Below are 21093 nucleotides of genomic sequence, written 5' to 3'. Positions count from 1 at the left end.
ACCCTTCAGGTTCCTTCCTCTTCTCCTCCAAAGGACACACTTCACCCTCTTGACTGAGGCTCCTATTCAAATGTCCTGAAGGGGCAGTTTCAGATAGGTTATCATTGCTTGAGTTGAGGCAGGCCTGGTACTGGTTCCAGAAGCTGACAGATGCCCTCGTAGCTGGAGCAGCTGGGAGGCTGAGAGCAGAGGTTGATGTTATGGGCTGACGATCAGGGGCTCTTGTCTTTGCAGGGGTGCGAGCTGCCTTTACAACACCCCCATGATGCTTCATATGTCCCTAAGTGTAAAACAATGTGATAATAATTAATGACAACAATCTTTTTCATATTACTGGATGGCACTTGTCACACATACACCTAAAGTTAGGATAGCACAAAAGCGTGAATGTGAAATCTGTGACAACCAACTGTCCCATTCACATAGACGTCTTCCAAGAGATTAAGAATACCAAAACATTTCACAGCAACATTTCAAATTGTAATGACTGTAACTTAACACCTCCCCCCTTTGTCTGCCTCCTTTTCACTCACCTTTAGTCCACTGCGGCTTGCATACTCCTTACCACACTCAGCGCAGCAGTAGGTTTTCTTCTCTGGGCGTGAGAGGGGGGGAGGCAGGGTGGGGGCTAGAGACATGGGTATAGCAGTTTCTAGGTGTTCTTGCTCAGGTCCTGCTGCACTTTTGAGATCTTGCTCATTATCCTTTGCAGATGAACAGAGGAACACCCCTGCTTGTTTCAGAGCTTCCTCAGGTGCATCTTCTACAGTGGTTTTATTCACAGTGTCTGGCATTTGTGCTACATTTGTGTCCATCTCAAGAGTTGCCTCAGGGGCATTCTTTGGTGTTTCAATTAAGTTGTCTTCCACCTTGTCCTCTTTAGTGGCCTCTGAGGTAAACGATCTGGGTGTTTTGATTTGACCCTGATCTGTGTCAGACATAGATGCTTTTTGGGATGAAAGACTTTCTGGGTTTGGGTTTGGGAAAGTAGGTGATGTGGACATGTGTCTTGTTAGAGCAAGCACTTGGGCACTGTGATTAGGGATACTCAAAAAGTCCTCTAGGTTTGATCTTGGTCCAGTTGCTGGGATGGTCTGTGCAGATACATTTTCACTTATTCCACTGTCCTCTACAAGTGGGTTAGTTTTGGTCAAACCTGGGGAGCTTGGTCCTGGATGGGTGTTACTCGCTTGTGCAGCAGTGACAGGAGGATGGTGCTCAACAGACTCATTATTAAAAGGAGAATCAGGTTTAGGCAGGACTGTGGGAGCAGATGGAGAGGCAGAGTAAGTGTCAGCTGAAGTGGGTACACTTGCACAGAGGATAGGTGGGTCAGCTCTGCATAGTGGTGGTGTCTGTGGGGTTGGGTTCAAGGAAGGGTCGGGGCTCAGGTCAGCGGGTGGAATTGGTTCAGGACTGATTGAAACATGTTGCTTTAGGGTCTCTGAACTTACATTGTTGGCAGAGAGGGGAGCAGAAATACTTGAGGAAGAGCTACTAAAATCGGAGCCTGGAAGAGAAGCAGAGTCCTTTGACAGATTGTCTTTACTGATCATATTTATCTCCAGTTTAGGGTTGGGATTGTCGGAGGCCTGAGTCTGAGGCGGGACTTCAATCCGACAGCCTCCTGCACCTTCTGTGGGCAACTGGCCTCCGAGATGCATTCGAATGTGGTGTTGCAACACCAGGGCATTGGTAAACTTGCGCTGGCAAAGAGGGCAAGAATTCTGAGCACGTGCATTAGGCGGTCGTGCTTTGTGAGTGGCAAGGTGTGCCCGCAGACTGCCCTTGGTTGAGAAGGAGCGTCCACACAGCTTACAGGGAAATGGGCGCTCACCAAGATGTGTGGCCTGATGTAGACGCAAGGCCCTGGGACAGCTCAGCACTCGCAGACACACACCACACTGATTTGGAGCAAGGGATCCAGCTGAACTCATAGGTCCTAAGTTGGACATGACAGTTCCAGCGAAATCACTGCTTCCACTGGCGCCCATTTCCAAGGCTGCTCCCATTTCTGCGCTGTAGGTGGAGGGAGAAGTGTTGGTGGAGGAAGATGGAGGCAAGGCTACAACATAAGTGCTTGATGTGCTTGTGCTTTTCAGAGTGCTGCTGAAAGTTCCTGCTGAGCTAGGGCTGTTACGAGATGTTTCCCCCCTAGATGATACCCAAGGCACCTGACTCTGAGGTTCTCGTTCCAATTTTTCCACCAGCTTTTGCAATTTAGATGTGTCTGAGGTTGGGGTCGAGTTAGACGATGACGAGACAGTCGAGGAGGGTGCTTTGTTGTAAGGGAATGGGAATGTGATCTGCTGCTGGGAGGAGGACAAATGTGACCCTGTTGAAGATGGGGACTGAAGGAGGCCTAGGGTTGCATGATGATGAGATGCCGCAGCTGGGAAGAGAATTTTGGGTAAGTGGACTAGTTGGGAATAAGTCGACTGGGAGAGCAGAGAAGGAAGTGGGGGGGTGTTTTCATCAAAATGTTGCTGTTTTGCTCCCTTGAACAGTCCAGCTATGGTTGAGGAAGAGGAGGAGGAAGAGCTTGTAAGGAGAGAGGAAGACAGAGAGGGTGTGTGTGAGGAGGTTGAGGACATGGAGGCTGCTGCAGCAGCAGCAGCAGCAGCACGGTTGAGTTGTAAAAGGGAGTGAGCTGTAGTTAAAAGAGCCAAGTCCATACTAGGAGGTAGGGGTAGTGAAGAAGGGGGTGTGCGTGGAGATCTACCTGTGGTAATCCCACCTCCTGCACCTGCAACTTCTGGACTGTCCCCATATATATCCTCTTCTGCTTGCCTCTTCTGCTGCCTTTGAACAGCGACAATGGAGCTGGCTGAGTTGACAGACTGAGTCTGTTCTGATCCCCCCATCTCAGGTGCAAAAAATGAGGCTGGTAATAAGGAGATCGAGAGCTCTGGGTTTTGTTCACGATGTCGTAGGAAGTGCACCTTTAGGTTCCCACGTGTTGTGAAGCGACTGAGACACACAGGGCATTGGTATGGTCGCTCCCCTGTGTGAGAGCGAAGGTGGATCTGCAGGGATGAGTCACTGCTGAACAGCTTCCCACAAAATCGACAAGTATGCTGCGGACGGCCAGAGGATGACGATGATGATGATGATGATGATGATGATGTTGTGGCTCCTTGGACTGTATTTTGTAGTTCCTGTTGCGGTAATGTAAAATGAGAAGCATTGGGAAGCTGAGCTGGGGCTGAAATCACGTGACTACTTTGTCCACTGGCAGGAGTGGTATTTGGAGATTTCTCGTGCAGGTAACGAGTAGGCAAACCCAAAGAGCATGAGAGGGGGAAACTGATGGGAGCTGAAGTGAAGACTGAGGATGTAGAGGAGGTGCAAGCACTTGTTACATTTCCTGGGCCTGCTCCAGCAACATCATGCAGTGGCTTATGGGGACGGAGAACATGAGTCAGAGGTTGCACAGGCTTTGACATTTTGGAAGTCGACTGAGGGGAAAGCAGGGAGGAGAAACAGGCCAGGAGTGGAGCCACAGAGGTTGGGGTTGGTGGTGGATTATGCTGAATGGTCCTTGAGGCACTGTCCAAGCCCTCTAAACAGAGCTGTGATAAAGGAGACAGAAGGAGTGGTGCCGAGTCCAGGACACAGGATGCTCCACCCAGCCTTAGCACTTGTCTACAGATCTCCTCAGTCATCTGCATCTGGTGGATCTGTCTCTGCTGCAAAACCTGTAGCTCCTCCAGAATCAGAGCTATGCTGATTTGAGCATGGGCTGGGGCAGGGTGGAAAGTACTCGGGCTGGATGATGGTCTCAATGGACTTGAGGGGCCATTGGATACAGGGCTGGGATCACCTGGGTGTGGTGGAGCACAGAGAGAGGCAGCAGAGGAGGAAGAGGAAGAGGAAATTGTGGTGGTAGCTGACACGCCTAACTTTGGGGAAGCCATAAGAGAACAGACAGTGTGACTCTGAGAGGAAGAGTCTGGATGTGCTATGAGAGAGGGGTCGTGATAAACGGAGGTCTGCGTCTGTGAGGAGAGTGAGGGGAGCAGAGCACTAGCAGTTTGGGCAGTCTGAGAGTCTGTCAGGACAGTAGAGAGAGATGTAGACTGGCTGGTAGTTTGGGAGAGGGAATAGCTCTCTGTGGACAAGGTGGAAGTAAGGTCCCCCACAGTGGAAAGGAGTGGAGCAAAGGGAAGCTGGTAGCTCTCAGTTGCCGAGGAGAAGGCAGAGTCTGTTGCAAAGGTAGACGTGAGTGGCCTCACTTCCAGTCGCTCCTCTGAGAAATAAGAGACAGACTTTTAACATGTCATTGCTGAGACAATAATTGATCAAAAGTGCTGCAGTATAATTATGACACATTAACTCTAACTGTACAATTGAATCACAATCAATCTTTTCATTACAGCCTGATGTATAGCACTTTACTATATGCTGCAGAGTACTGGCCAGCATCTATGTTTGGCATTATGGCACAATAGTATTTTAAAAGCATCAATAAGTAAAAAATAATTAGGTAGTGCAATCTTCAGCAATTATGTGACACATTGTCAGTTCTCTTTTATTCGACTTGAAATCACTTCTTGTAAGCTGCTGTGCACAAGAGGGCCTGCTGAACGCTGCATGAGAAACTGTAGAATTTTATGTTCACAGAGATGCCTAAAAAGTTATAAAACATCCCCTTGTTGGGGATGAAAGCAGAAAAAAAGAAGACAAAAAAGCTTACACTAAATGAGGTGTACTAAATTATTAAACTTATAGCTCATTTTCTTAACCATAAAAACACTTACTTCCTTTGTGTTTCCACTGTCTCTCTATTATGTGGGACAATAGTGAATCATCTGCCTCTGTCTCACTTTTTCACTCTCTACTCTACTTTTTACACATTCATTCCTGAAATCCCATCCCACCACCAGTCCATACTGCAACACTAACAGACAACAATAGTCAGCTAGGTTGCCACAGCAACCCACAGTCATAGACAATAGACCTAGCCACAAATCCCCAAACCCCTCACCTCAAAGCCATATACACATGTGTGCACAGTTGCGTGCACACAATCACACTCACACACAAGACAGACAGACGGACACACACACACACACAGAGAAAATATCGCTCCACATCCAACTCAAACCGAATTTCACAGATCAACAACACTTTGAGCTCAGGCCGTTCCAATATTCTGACTGGTTAAAAATGTTGACCAAAATTTGATATCCTTTCTCTTGTTCCTTCTTTTACACATACCTTACACAATGTTTTCTGGCGGTTCACGCCTGACTACACTGCCACAAAGCACCTAGGAAAATGAGGTCCCTGGTTATTGTAGTTGAAGCACTTAAAATGGCCCATTCCTTCAGGTCAACTTGCCTGTTCTAAAATCGCTTGTATTTTTTTTCTAGAAACACATACAAAACAGCCTCTTCCTTCCTCTCCTGCATTCTTTCACCTTTGATTCTCCTTTCCCTTCTTTCATCAGTTTCTCAATGTCTGCATATCCCCTAATGGTAGGTCCTCTGCGTGACTGAGCATGGAAAGTCCAGGAGAAATGTGAGGGTATTTTTTTCCACAGGAGCATAACAAAAATGCTAATGATCTGAAACCCATCAGGATGACTCTAACACCCAAATGTAGTTCTTAGGGCAAAAATAAAAAGACAAAACGCACAATCTCAATAGTTGATCGCGATTTGCAACCTACTGCACAAATATTTTTTACCACACTACCTTTATGCCTGTCATTGGCTCTCCCGTGTGTAGACTATGTGATGATGCGCCACCTGCTTGTGTGCAACTGAACATTTAACCACTTGACAGTTAACACTCCCTGTGGATGATGTCAGAGTTTCAGATGATGTGTTTTTGACTAGTTTAGTTTTGTTTCTTTGTCTTTGTAAGGTTTTGTTTTATAGACTTTACAATCATTATTGCTCTTGGTTAAACGAGGCGAAATTTCAAATAAAGTTGTCATAAATCATACTTAACAATACAGACAGGGAGAGAGATTTTAATCTGCATTTTCAATAAATCTTGATTTTCTTGAGTTTTTTTTTTTTTTTTTTTTTAATTCTTCTACTCGTTTCACACGTTGCTGTCTGATGTGTAATATGTGTGGAAATGGGCTTTCTCACCGTGCTCAGGTCTCAGCGGTATCCTTGAGAAAGAGCTGATTCGCTGCTGGGGTCGTTTCTGTTTTCGTCGCGACATTGAGTCAAAAGAATTTCAAACGGCAACTGACGCAAAACTTAGCTAAATCAGTGTTAATCCCCCGGTCATTTCAATTAAGGTGCCGTTTTTCTTTGCATGTCACATGTCACGTACTTCGAAATAATAATTTGTACAGAGCATTTACAATGGTAGAGAGGATGCTTCGGATAAGTGGACAAATTATAAAGCTATCGGTACATCTCGTTGAATGAGTAAATTCTCTTCAGGCAGACAAAACTCTCTCTCCCTCTCTCTCTCACAAACACACACGCACACACAAAAACACACACACACACACAGACAGTCCTCTTTTTCACCATGTGCATTGGCATTCAAAAAACGAAGGCCACCACCTCCTCTGCCACCCCCTCTTTCCCTTATATTCCACATGCCTTTTTGTGTCCCTTTTGAGGTACATCAATGGACCAAAATTTCAATTTAATCCAACAAACTCAAGTAACAGTCCGAGCATCAAAGAGAACTTTTAAAACGTTCTATGTATTTATTATGACTGGAAACCTTTTCATCTCTTTATGTCCTGACAGAAGGATCATTTGTCCTCCGCAACACAAAATCAATGCCATTATTGACAACATGCTTTCTCAAATGAAATTACTTGCCAAGTTGATACAGACACAAACACATAGCCCCCCCTCACAAGACACCCACACACATACACACATAAAATCACACACACACACACTCAGAGATACAGATACAAATGATAATAATGAACCATTGCAACCACTATTTCTAAAATACATAGTTGCACTGCATACTACCTCCAATAAAAAGCTTTACACCGATAAAAATGACCTATATGTTTAGATTTGTATTTACTCATGTGGCAGACACCTTTGCCTAAAGTCTCTTAAAAAAAGAGCAAAGCAAATTGGCTTAAATCCACAAAATTGTCTTTCTATGTTTTATTATTTGTTCTATCTTCACTCTCTGCTCTCTAACATTTCCATTTCTCTATGTTTATAGTACTTTCATTTACTTTTGTGGTGAATGTGGTATAGCCAGCATCACTATTTTCACTGTTCCTCACAATACCACTGGGAAATACAGAACCCCCCCCCACATTATTAGATAAGTTCTAGTATTATCCTGATGGAATGAAGTAATGACTAACATGCAAGATGGTTCACACTGGGCTAATGGTGGGTGTACTATATCCGCTGCACTCAGTGGAAGTATGCCTTTATATAGTGTGACAGTGTATGGATTCATTCAACTTCATCCAGAACGCACAGCAAAATTCATCAATTAGGGAGTCACACTGTAAAGGTTAGAGTAACGTACAATCGAAATATTATCACAAATCGATGGCACTGTATGTGTGATTTAGAGTATACAAAAAGACACATGTTGAGAAATGGCACAAAATTACAAGCGATGGAGGCTTATTTCCAAACATTTGTTGCCACGCTTCATGTATAGCATTTCTTTACATTAGATACCGTGTAAGTTTCAAATTTGCGTCATCAATTTGATTTATGACCAAATTCGTGGTTTAAACTTGACCTTCTGCCCTTTCTCATACACACATACAGACGTGACAGACAGAGACAGACAGACAGACAGACAGACAGACAGATAGACACACACACACACACTCCTGAGATTTAGATCCATCCTCTTAAGTCACTTTTGGATGTCACTGCAGTAAAATTGCAAATACACATACACACACACACAAAAAAAATACACTGGCCCATTTATACCAAGACCACAACATACTGGGTCTAACAATCTTAAAATCTGAGTTTGTCAAGAATCTTTCTAAATTCTGTTTACCAGAATTCGTTCTCAATTGGGTGTATCCCCCTCTTGAAATGACACCAAGGAAAATTATCTCTAGTTTAAATTATTATATATGGTTAAATCCCACTACATAATTTACTCTGCTTCGTTACAAAATTCTTACCACTGCATGGTAATATAAATATATTCAGGTTTTTATCTAATCTTGTGTTCCAATATTTCCCATGGCCGTGGGAAAACAGTTATTGCTGACATATTAACTATCTATACATATTTGTCTACTACTAATATATACAGGTACGATCACTGATTTTCGTATCATAATCTAAAAATATTGATCAGATCAGAAGTCTGAATTTAAATCCGAGTAAACAAGAATCGTTGTTTACTACTGCAAACTGAAGTACTTATTTCATAATTACGTCAGCGAAATGCCCGCGAAAACTTCAGTTACCCAGCTACTGTACAAACTACCTGTTGCGTTCCCGAGCGCATTCTATGATCATAACCAGTTATGATTCATAATTTTTATAGCCACGTAAAATTCACGCTCTGTGTCCCTGTGTTACCCCTGAAATTGTAAGAATGACAAAGAATTCACTTACCCTGAGACAATTATCTTTGACAGCTGATTTTAAAATAAATGAAGAATATTTTAGCCGTGAGCGTATGGTTCGCAATTTTAACGTCACCTTTTTTCAGGCACTGAACAAATGCGCAATCGTCTCTGGTGCTTGTGGAAGAAGAAAAGCGTCTAATTTTGCGGCGTCGTCTTAATTTAGGTTACTGTGTTGATATTTTAACTGTTGTCCTAATATTACTAGCTCATTGTTCTCCTAACCTTCATGATAGCATGCGGGGGAGGGGGGCTGATGGCACTATGCGGTATTGAAAAAGAATTAGATCTTCGTCTTCCTGTCATCCCCTCGGTCTTCCCCTCCCTTCGCTGCGTCTCTCCCTTTGTATTTTGTGAAAGCGGCCCTCTCTACGTTTTCTGCCTTCGTCGGATGCTCTGCAGCATCGATGAGTGTCTGTACATCGGTCTGTCCGCCTGATCTAGAGCTTCTCTTTTAAGGCTCTAATTTTGAAGCCCCACTAATGGTGGCCAGTTACGTTTTCCAGGAAGTTGGAGGTCATTGCCGTGATCAGTTAGAGGTCGCCTTCATGGAAGGGTTTGGATTGTCCAAAAATCCGACATTACGAGTCAGATCAGATCAACTTCTAATTATGTTGTCAGACTGTTGTCGATGCCTTGCTAAATTTAATGAAAGCTAAATACATCGCTTAAAAATTAATTCATTCAATTCTTCACCATCCATTATATTTCGTATAGAGTTTGGGTATTGAAGTAATAATGTTAGAGACAGACGCGAGGCTCCCCATATTAATGTTTTTTTTTTGTTTTTTTTTACATGATCCTAGTAGTCAGCATTCAGTCAAAACTGTGGCAATAATGCCCATTCTCCATAATGGCGTTATAACTTAAGTGTTACAAATGTCCAGGAGCAGCACACCTAGTCAGATTCATATTATACATAATTATTGATCTGACCATGCTGACTGTTAAAAATAAATTTTAATCATTATGCATTGATCGTGTCTCGCCGGGATGAAAACGTTCACAAATGCTTGCACTGTGTGAGATGTGACATGTTTTCTATAGGTGGATGGACAATGAGTCATTAAGTGTTGTAATGTTGACTGTTATTCATTCCTTTAGGATCTCAGCATCCACACGAAGCACTGTATCGTATATTAAAATGTCTTTCGTAGCTCAGTGGTTAAAAGCACTCGAGGGTGGCCGCTGTATCACTTATTACCATTATATTACAGAATTTTGGGACATCAGATTTGTCCTCTTTATGTCTATGGATAAATTTACTTAATAATTTGATTTAAAAATTCTATGCTTGCAAATGTATGCACTCCAGCGTTTGTATAATCCTTTTAAAATAAATAACATTAGTAGTATTTTGATGGTAAATTAGCTTGTGTTATGATCTCACAATAAGAGAAAGCATGAATATGTTGGTGATAGAACTGCGACAAAATTTCAAAATAAATAAACAAGTAATCTATGTAGTTATTTATCTGCCGTATAAAATCAAAATAAACTAATATAATAAATAAAATAATATTTTTTCCCCTCCAAAAATGAATTAAAATCAGCCTGACGTACTGATTCATGGTTTATCTCACAACTGCCAAAGAAACTTGGCAATTGGTAACAATTGGTGAAAAGCTCTTTACACAAGGAATTAGGAGAATATATGTTCCAGCATAGGAAGTGTCTCTAAGATGGCATCTGAGTTGGGTTGCAGCAGCATATACAGGTTTTTACTGCACAAAACCCCCAAACCAAAACAAATAAACAACAATAATAAAAAAAAAACAGAGGCACCAAACAACACTGGCTACACCATCCCGTGACAGTGTTGAGAAATGTGTCATTTATTTGCAAAGTAAATTAGATCTTATCAGGTAGTCACACTTCCTAAAATCATCTGACTCAGGGACTCAGAGAACAACACAAACACTCAGCTCCTGGTCTTTTCCTTTATCTGTTTTACTTTCTCTCTTTTTTTAGTCTTCCTCCTCTCTACATCTTCAAATAATATGCTGTTGAATTTGAAGAGCTGGGCATCAAGTTCAAGGACATACATTTCTCAATCTTATGAAGCAGATTAGTGACTATATAGCTCCTTCACTGTCCTCCCAACTGAAAATATGAGGCCTGTTCCTGCATTTTTTCTTCTACCCACTGAGTTTCTTTATCCCCTTCTTCAATGGTCCGTTTTATGGGACTATCCCCTCTCTTACTGTTCCTACAGTTTAGTGCTTTTACAGTGTAGCTCCAGACTTTCTCTCCCAGGATACAAAGAGTAGCCCTTTTACCAGCCTGTTGTGATCACCATGGTAACCTGCCACTTCTCAGCCACCATCCTCTGTCTCCTTACACTCCCCACAATCTCCCCACCTGTATCAAAGTCCACCCTGTGAAGGGTGGTGTTTGGAGCAATGCTCTTGCTCGCTGATTTGCTGCAGGACAAGCCAGCTGTCTGTTTGGTCAGACTTTTCTGACACTTCCATCAAAAAGAAACAAGACAATATAGTGTCTCATTAAAGGAGGTATGACTAGGCATGCATAAATACTTAGTCTTATCTGGTCCTAATCTGATATTTAAATGATATGTTTGTCAGTTTCAGAGTAAGATTTGTTTGTTTGTTTATTTGTGTTCTATGGGTCATAATGGGTTTAATGCAATCATAGGAGTAAACAGATATGGAAAGAAAGAAAGAAAGAAAAAAGATGCAAAAATGATCAATACTTTTGCATATGTACCGCCATACATATATGTTTCTATTTTAATAAGTGGTAGAGTATAGCAGATATGTGGCCGCCACCAGAGGGAGACAAAGGCCTGAGCTCCTGCAGTCAAGGGCATTTGCTGCTTATCAGCTACCCATTCAACAGATTATTATGTTTTTGTATCTTATGGCTGATTTGCCTTCCCAAAAGAAAGTTCACAGAGAACTTCTTCAGCCTGTGCGGTTGACTGATTGCCAATAATATCAATGATATTAAGAATAGCAATCGCTGATAAAAAAAAAAAAAAAAAAAAAAAAAAACTTTTTGTGGATAATTCAGAGCGCCATTCAATTTTAATGGACAAATTACCCTGAACCAATACTTCATTGATTCATCTGCAGGGTAATTCCCCCCAAAAATAAAATTTTTGTTAAACAGGATGTCCTTTAAAAAGTTTACACAATGTTTCAAAACATCAAAGCCTTTTTGAAGTATTTAGATCTATTTCTTCACACTGAAGTAAAATGTCATGCTCTTAAAGCAATTATTGGGTCTGCTAGAGTTAACACATAACAGTTAACACATACACCCACACACACACACACACACACTCAACCCACCCTTTCATTGGTCAGAGGACCATGTGACTGGATCCTGGCTCATGCTAAGCAGTTTCAGTGTTAAGAGGTCACTTGTGCAGGTTAAGAACACACCATGGAGGGATAAGCTGGCTACCACACACCCACACACACACACACACTCTCTCTCTCTCTCTCTCTCTCACACACACACACACACACACACACACACACACACATACATTCATATGAGCCGACGGCACACTTTTTTAAGGACTCTGTTAAGGCCCTCCTCCTCCTCCTCCTCCTCCTCCCTCTGATGTGAAGTATAAACCTCCTTTGATACCATTCCTTGGAAACTAAAAAGGTGAGTCTCATTAATCTTTATCAAAGATTAGGTAGCGTGTAGAGATCCAGGGCTGTAAATGCCCGTAGAACACAGGAGGAGAAGACAGCTGACCGACACACTGATCCCCTGATCCTCCATTTGAGACACTCAAGGATTGAGTTGAATAAGTCTGGCAGTATGGCAGGTCAGTGTTAGTGAAATGTAAAATATCACATATCACAGAAGTACTGAGGGAATTCTTTGTTGATTCTTCTAAATGTAAAGTCATTACATGGAAATGTCCCCTATAAATAGAAGATTCAAGAACAGATTGGACCAGCAGTTTGATCTTGTGTCGTTATATCTCAAACGTGTACGTCTTAGTCTTGTTACCTAAACGACTATTATGCAGCTTAGGGTTCGTCTGACTTAAGCGACGGTTTTTCTGTCTTAACGTTAATGATTTCAGAAGTCAGTGTTAGCGTTTGAAAATCAAAATCAGGCTGTCTGTTTGTTTATGACGATTACGAACACTGAATAAGAATGAACAGATCTCAAGTTAAAAATAGCAAAACAAAGCACGTAACCTTTTATTGGCTCAATATTCCTATGTGTGTATATTTACGTGAGCCTGTTTCTACTGACAAAACTGTCACGGCAAAGTCTTTGAGCTGAATTACAAGACAGGAAAAAAAAAAAAAAAAAAAGGTAAACGGTTGTGGAATATTTTGCGTTCATTGCAGATCATTGTATCAAAGACATATATTCTGTTTCACTGAAACTTTGATGACACTGTTGTAGCAATAATGGGGTCCCTGGAGGAAGAGCATACCTGCCAAGTGTGTCGAGACCTGTTCAGCCGGGCCCACCCTCTCCCCTGTGGCCACAGCTTTTGCCCGGCATGCGTGCGTGAGACCTGGTCCCAGAGTAGGGGTTCCCGTGCGGAGCGCTTTCTGTGCCCACAGTGCCAGGAGGAAGATGTAGTGGTGGCCTGTGACTGCTGCCCAGCAGAGGGCGATGGTGGACCAGCGTCTGCTGCAGTGAAAACCTGCCTGCGCTGTGAGGTGTCTCTTTGTCAGGAGCACCTGCAGCCTCACCTGGTGTGCCCAGCCTACAGCACACATTTGCTAGTGGAGCCCTTAGGCGACCTATCCCGGCGCCGGTGCTCTGACCACCAAGAGGTCTTCCGCTACTACTGTGCTGATGACCAGGAGTATGTCTGCACAGACTGCATGCTGGAGGGCAGCCATAAACAGCATCGTGTCAAAAGACTGAGAAAGGTGGAAGAGGATTATAGGGTGGGTGATGACTTTACAGTTTAAGTAATTCCATATCCGAAATCAATGAAGAAAAAAAAAGATATTTCCTCACAGTGCTGTGGTTTTTTTTTTTTTTTTTAAACCGTGATAGTGTATGTCTTTGTATCTGTCTGGATGCAGGGCATGTTACAAATGCTTCTTCAGAAAGCAGAGGATAAGGTACAGCTTGGTGAAAAGATACTCCAGGAGCACCAGAACTTTACCCACACCATAGAAGTAAGTCAATTCAGCAACTCTAAATCTCCCTTGTTCTCAGAATAAATAAAACAAAATCGTATACGTATGTTTTCTTATTCGCACCCAGATACATAGTTGATCAGTCAAATGATCAGATCAACAATCCCAATAACATTTGAACATCTCAGTTTCAAGACTTTGACAGTAATGACTGGACCTGCATGCTGGGGCCTGATGTATCTACATTCAACCCTGGGCTTTTATTTTGAATGTGTGCTGTCTCAGGACTCCTCCACAGCAGATGAATATCAGGTGGAGCGTTTAGGTGTGGCTCTACAGGCTCAGGTGGAAGAGCTAGTAGTGGCTCTGAGAGAGGTCACAAAGCATGAGAGAGAGCAGGCCATTGAGAGACTCAAAGAAGAATCAGGCAGGGTGAGAGGTGACCTGAAACTGACCGAGAGTATCCAGCGTTACCTGGGCTCCTTACTGGAGGAGAGAGACCCCTTCCTTCTTATATGGGTAAGACAGAGAGAGCACTGGGGCCTTCGTACAGTAATACCCACATAGAGGAACAAACAGATAAACGTGTATTGTGCAAGGATTTTTTTTCTTTTGTTTTTTGGCCGTATCATGTTTCGTGTTTTTCTGAGAAAACAAAAATGAAATATTTTGTTTTAAGCCGTTGGATGTAGAATGTTCACACCTCTTGATAGAGCCATGAGAAAGCAATTCCGTCAGCTGCTATTGTTTAAACGTGCTACGTTTAGCAATGCTTACGTTTTGAAGCTGCTGTTATTTCCTATAAAAGCTGTCTTTCAGGTGCCATACTGAGTATTACAGTGGAACATTGAGCTCTCAACAGAAAACAGATTACAAACTATAAAAGAAAAATTGTCAGAATTTATCAGACACGTCTCATGAATTCTTCACTCCTGTTTAGTTTCAGTAACATATTTAGTATTGCCTGAATGCATCAAGACTCCTAAAATAATTTCTCTCTCCTTAAAATTCTCTCCATAAAGGCATTTCAATCTGATGACTCAAAGTAAGTTCTATCTCCAGTGGAAAAATGACTGTGTCATGGGCAAATGTGTATGTCTGTATGTGTCAGCAAAATTGTGGAAACCTTTGTGTTTGTGTATGTTTGCAATCTTCTTCTGTGTACTATTTATAAGTAAGTTTGTATGTGTGTGTGTGTGTGCATGTGTGTGTGTGTGTGTGTGTGCCTGTGTGTGTGTATTTTTGCAATATTCACTTGTGCATTCCCCATCTGTAGGAACACTTGCATGTGTGTGTGTCTGTGTGTTTGTATGTGGAATTCTCCTCTATATGCTATCAGTAAGTAAGTTTGTATGTGTGTCTATTTGTGTGTGTTTTGCGATACTCTCTTGTATATTCCCCACATGTAAATATGCCTGTGTGATGGACGCGTGTGCATTTGTGCAGTGACTCTGTATATATATGTGTGTGTGTGTGTGTGTGTGTGTGTGTGTGATGGTGTGGTTCTGATTCAGTGCATTCCTTGCAGGCTGGTTGCAGACCTCAGCTCCCCAGTGTTCAGTCCCAAGCTGCCAAGCCTGGACAAAAAGCGTGTCCTGGAGAACGTGGAGAACAAGTACCACGAGTTCATATCAGAAACTTTGCGCTGCCTAGTTGAACTCAAGAGAGACCTCTGTGCGTACCACCACAAGTTGGTTCAAGTGGGAAACGGGGTGGGGGATGTTAAACACAGATGTGTGGCATGTATTTTCCGCCGATCTCTGTGTATCTCTCTTTCTGTCTTTTTTTTTTTTTTTTTTTTACAGATGTCACTTTTTCCCTGAGTCTCATCCTTCAGACAACAGCTGAACTCGGTTTTAAATATATTCTCTCCCTTGCTCTCCATTTTTCAGTGAGTAGTCCCTTGACTTTGGATCCAAACTCCGCCCATCCGCTCTTGAAAATCTCTGATGACCTAAAGTCAGCAGTGAGGGTGAAGACCCGTTTGTCTCTTTCTGCTCACCCTGATCGCTTTGACCACTGGTCCCAGGTTGTTACCATTCAATCTTTTTCATCTGGAACTCACTACTGGGAGCTGGAGGCAGAGGGCTTCTGGGATATTGCTGTAACCTACCACAGCGTTCCACGCAAAGGGAAAGATGGCACTGCTTTTGGGTGCAATGAGGTGCAGTACTCAATCAATATGCTCTTCATAATATAGCCATTTTTTTTTTTTTACTATAAGGTTACCAGTTTTCCTTTTCAAACTTAAATGTCATTGCATTGAGTGAGGACTGATTGTTGATTCACTGCTTGACACAGGTGTCCTGGAGCCTCACGCAACAGCACGATAAGAAACTCACTGCGTGGCACAACCGTAAAAAAAAGCGTCTGTCCGCTCAAATGTCCGGCAATCGCGTAGCCGTCTCTTTGGACTACGCTGCCGGCTCCATTACCTTCTCCGAAGTTGGACCATCCTCCACTCTGATCCCACTGCACAACTTCAGCACCACCTTTGTTCAGCCTGTGTGCCTAGGCTTCGGCCTGTACAAACCAGAACTCAACAGCAGAGTCTCCATAGTCAAAAAAATGTAACAGAGACAGTCCTGGGTAATAACGTAGCCCTGGACCCTCAGATGAACATGGCATCAGCGTCTTTTCCCCTCCTCTTCCCTTCCTCTCACCTTTTCTACAGGCAGGATTTCTTTTAGTGGAGATGTGGATATTTCATGACCGTTTACTCAGAGTTTGTTTAGAAGCCTGTGCTTCTGTAATATCTGGCTATGTTTTATGACTGGTGCACTGCTAATTGTAAATGTTTTTTGCCACACAGGATGTATTCTACGAATTTTCCACAAGTTGGCAACAAACATCTTAAGGGATTTCAAAACTTTGCAATTTCATAAATGATGATAAGTGAAAGGTCTTGCATAATTTAGTCACAGAACTCTTAGACAGTTAAAACAATTTTGGAAGGAAAAATAGAAGAAATAGAATAGCAAGCACACATAAAATAGACCATGTCAGGCAGTTGTGTTGAAGACATCATCCTCCATCTATAAGTATTGTATGTAATTATTTCTGGAGCTCCAGATTTTAAACCCATGAACATACAAGAGCTGTGGTGATGAAATACTTGTTAACTGTAATTTTAGTTGCGTCATTACTTTTCATAAGTTGTGAAGTGTTCATCAGAAATATCACAAAAACATTTAGCAAAGATATTGACATATTTAGAAAAAATGGGTTATAGTGTCAGTGTGCTTTGTAATGTGAGATACTTCATAGTCTGCTCCCAGTCTGGTCATACTTAGACTCAGTTTATTAGTTCACAAGGAAACTTGCTTCTGCTAGTATAAATCTGCAAGACTAGCAAATGACGCAAATAGCAGCTAACGACAATTATAATCATTTAAGAAAATAAATAATAATAAAGATAAAGCATGATTAAGATTAAGATGATAAGGAGGAGAAATATTAGAAATATATTAGTAATATTTTCTCATTTTTTCATCGCAATACATTGCTATTTTTTTTTTTTACTATTAAGAATTTCCCCCACGCTAATATCTGAAATATAAGCATGACCTCAGATAGAAAGGGTGTGTGGGTATGTGGAAGAAGGAGAGCTTGGCATGGGAGAATAAGCTGGCAGTGTGGAAAAGGGGTGGTTCCTTTGGCAGGGAGGAGGGTACAAAGAATAGAAAACATTTAGGTGCAGTGGAGCTCTCCATCTCCAAGGAACAGCAGACTTAAGAAAACAGTGGAACGGCTCTCAACATCAGACAGGTGATTTCTTCATTTTTCCGTGTTATTGCTTGGGCTCAGATTCTGCTTAGCAAATCTCTTGATTAATCATTTTTAATCAATGTTTTGGATCTCATATTCTTAAAACTGTCTGTTTCTACGAATGCCAAAATAACTGAGAAAATGTGTTAAAGTTGTCAAGTTAGTATGTGACTATCTAAGATGATTTCCCTCTATAGTGTTAAAAGCAATGCGTGTTATCCTGTAATGGAAATGATATGAATGCATGTTGTAAGCTGTTAACAGTTTTGGAGAGAACATAAATAGTCCACATATGTTGAAGACAACATCTCACCAGGACCATTTTTAGAAAACCCAGGGTCATAGAAAACCAGCAAGGCCATCGATGATATGTGAAATGTTTTTGATGAGAACACACAGCAACAGAATTGGTGTAATGCGGATGTTTTCATTTAATATATCACTAAATAAAATTATTCTATGGTATGAGATATTAATATTTACAACTTAATAAAGAGAAGGGGGCAATGGCTAAATATTAAATTCATTGCATGTCAGAATGGTGCTTTTGACGACAACTGGGAGTTTAGTGGGCATACAGTACTGGAAAGAGCGCGGGGCTGGTTGTTGTGATGCAAGTGTCAGGGTGTGGGAGAGTGTGGGTACATGTTGTGGATGAACGTCAGGAGGGAGAGGGAGCATGTGAAAGACAGATGGTCTCTCAGTGGAGTTGTTCCTTTTTCTCTCTCTTGTTCTCACTTCCTCCTGGACACTACACCCTCTGTTGACAGCGATCCAATGTGTTACTTCATGTCCTTCCCCCAACACCCCCCCTTCCTCTCTCTCTCTCTCTCTCTTTCTCAGGTTCTGCATGATGATGGATTTTGATTGGAATTCTCAAAAACCTCTAAATGCCCTTGCCTTTGATCTCTTACAGTAACTGTAACTAACCAGCACGGAAGTCACAGTAGACACATCTGTGAGAAATCTGTGACAGAGACAGAAGGTAGAGGAGGGAGGGGGAGAGAAGAGAAGGTCAGAAGAAGAAAAGGAATTTCATTGAGGCAAAAGATAGAGAGGCGTCCGTAAACTCAACACACTGTTACGGTCTCTCTGTAACTGTGGGTGCTTCGCCTTACCTCTGTATTGTTCTTATCCCGTGTACTCCTCTGATTCTTTGTTGTAGAGTTTGATCTGTTGGCTAATTCAAGTCTCTCTGATCTTTTGCAAGGTGAAGTGTGGGTGTTATCACTACAAAATCTTACATATACAGGAGCCAAGAGCTTGAAGTTCCAATAATACACATTTGCTTTGCTTATCTCAACACCACTATTCCAGTTCCTGATACATTTACTTTTTCCTTCAATCAAGTAATTATAAACCTTCTCATAAATAAGTTGAGGAAAGGGAGCTAAAATGATACCTTTAGGCCAAATCAGGACCCTACTGCCAGGGTTTGGAGTTTCAACCTTATGTCTGGGCCTACTTCTCCTGTGGGGACCCCTGATGGCCAAGGGGCAGAATGATACCGAGCCTATTGTGCTGGAGGGGAAGTGTCTGGTGGTGTGTGATTCTACTCCATCCTCAGAGCCAGCAGGAAATGCACTGGGCATGTCAGTGCGCTCAGGCACCGGCCGTGTGGCCTTCTCTGCAACACGTCAGACCAACCACGAACCGACTGACATGAGCAACCGTACCATGATCATCTATTTCGACCAGGTGGGCGGTTAAAACCACTCTGAGATGTTTATTGTTGTATGAGGCAGATACCACTTCAAGAGCACTATAATTATCCTGTTTGTGTTTTGTCTCAGATTTTGGTGAACGTGGGTGGTCATTTTGACCAAGAGAGTAGTGTCTTCTTGGCTCCAAGGAGAGGTGTTTACAGTTTCAACTTTCATGTGGTGAAGGCTTACAACAGACAGACTATACAGGTATGTATCTCAATACAAAACTTACAAAGTAAACTGATGATATGGGGATGGGGGGTGGGGGGGGGGGGACATTAGAAATGCTGTTTTACATAATGCCATGAGGATAAACCTTTATCTCTTTCATTCAGGTTAGTCTGATGCTCAATGGATGGCCAATGATCTCAGCCTTTGCTGGAGACCAGGATGTGACACGAGAGGCAGCCACAAATGCGGGTCTTGTGATCATGGAGAGGGGAGACAAGGCCTACCTCAAACTGGAAAGGGGAAATCTAATGGGGGGCTGGAAGTATTCAACCTTCTCTGGCTTTCTGGTGTTTCCTCTGTGAATAGCTAGTCCTGTGGCGGGAAAGGGGAGTAAGTGCAATGAGGGAGAAAGAGAAGTAAATTGGAGAGCAATATTTTTCCATTCCAGTCCCAGGTATCCACCGCACTGTACATTTTAATTCTAGCTAAGCTAAAGCTAAAACACTCCCCTGGACTGTAGAATGGGTGCTATAGTATTTGGCTTGAGCAAAATTGTACAGTCTTGCTGGTCACCAGGACTGGAATATGGAAACACAGCATAAGGACTGAGATGAATGGAACACAGTGTGGATAAAATACTCCAATTGTTTCCAAATTGCAACTGTTTCCAATTGTTTTGACAGGGATGAGTCAAACCCAGCCAATAATTGTCATCCAGATATATCTGTTTGTCTGCTGATTGTCTTCATCTTGTACTTCTGAATGTTGATTTGGATGCATGGTTGAGAGAAGCTAGACTTGTATTTGTGGAGACATGAAATCAACATTACTTTCCCTGCTTTGTTTGATCTGTTAAGTATTTGGACTTTGTGTTGCCTCCTTGTGTTTCTTTCGTTGAGCCGTATGTATATCACTACAGATTTGGTTTGTACATCTCTAATGGTCATATTAAATTATTGAATAATTATACTCATCATCCATAAAAGAATTTCAGTTCTTTCAAAATACAGGTTAATAGATAATAAGACATGCATTCCTTAATACTTTGGGGATCAGTAATTTCTTTCACTGCTGTCCTATCCTTTCCTGCTGTGATGTATTTCATAATGATGCATATTAGCTATCACAGCAGCTGTTTGTAAATATAGCACTCAGCACCAGTGTTGGCATGGTTAGGCAGAGATAGGTGATGGTCCTAGCATAAGTTTAATGGGCAACGGATACAGCTCATGATACCACCAGTGGAGCACAAGCAGATGGAGCTATTGGCAAGCAGACTTGCACTTCTATACTAGACTCCCATGGATCAAGCATGGTGGGCTGTCACAAGAATTTAGTCATGCTACTTTGGTTTACAGACACACACACACACACACACACACATACACGTACACTCATATTCCGCTTGAGGGAGCTGTGAAATACCAATACATTATAGTCTGAAAAGAGAAATTTTGAGAGGATACAAAGATTGATCTAGGATAACAAACAGGACTCAGATCTCTTGGTGAAAATGTTAAATTGATGTAATTAGTTGTGCCCTACTCATTACTGTGCTAACTAACAGATTTCACAGTAGTAAATAGTAAAGCAGTTTCCAGAACAAATAGGATTCCTTCATTTCACAGCCTATCAGCAGTTACTCTCCTGTTTCATAGGACCATAGCTGCATAGCTGAATTATAAGTGGGTTACAATTATGAGTTTCAAACCAAGGAAACATTCAGTACAATAAATAAGGCACATAAATATGCAATGGCTGTTTTCTTATTGATGCCCTAAACAAGAAGG

At 42.1% G+C, this 21093-nt stretch overlaps 3 protein-coding genes across 3 annotated transcripts; 2 read left to right on the top strand and 1 right to left on the bottom strand.

The window, feature by feature from the left end:
* Positions 1-101: 101 nt before the first annotated feature.
* On the bottom strand, positions 102-6179 carry sall2 (spalt-like transcription factor 2). Its single transcript, XM_030774632.1, has 3 exons — positions 6104-6179; positions 534-4249; positions 102-179 (listed from the first exon to the last, which is right to left on the bottom strand). The coding sequence occupies exons 1-3, from the start codon at positions 6177-6179 to the stop codon at positions 102-104; spliced, it is 3870 nt and encodes a 1289-aa protein (XP_030630492.1).
* Positions 6180-12968: 6789 nt separating this feature from the next.
* LOC115811072 (E3 ubiquitin/ISG15 ligase TRIM25-like) lies at positions 12969-16232 on the top strand. Its single transcript, XM_030773099.1, has 7 exons — positions 12969-13460; positions 13602-13697; positions 13944-14177; positions 14681-14703; positions 15187-15332; positions 15551-15822; positions 15960-16232. The coding sequence occupies exons 1-7, from the start codon at positions 12969-12971 to the stop codon at positions 16230-16232; spliced, it is 1536 nt and encodes a 511-aa protein (XP_030628959.1).
* A 2589-nt stretch (positions 16233-18821) lies between these two features.
* cbln12 (cerebellin 12) lies at positions 18822-19665 on the top strand. Its single transcript, XM_030774631.1, has 3 exons — positions 18822-19124; positions 19220-19339; positions 19468-19665. Exons 1-3 carry the CDS (start codon positions 18822-18824, stop codon positions 19663-19665), a joined length of 621 nt encoding a protein of 206 aa, XP_030630491.1.
* Positions 19666-21093: the final 1428 nt, after the last annotated feature.

This window comes from Chanos chanos, chromosome 5, assembly GCF_902362185.1.
Source record: "Chanos chanos chromosome 5, fChaCha1.1, whole genome shotgun sequence".
NCBI classification, from domain to species: Eukaryota; Metazoa; Chordata; class Actinopteri; order Gonorynchiformes; family Chanidae; genus Chanos; species Chanos chanos.
Note: the sequence above shows the minus strand (reverse complement) of the source record. Positions and strands in the feature narration are given on the sequence as shown.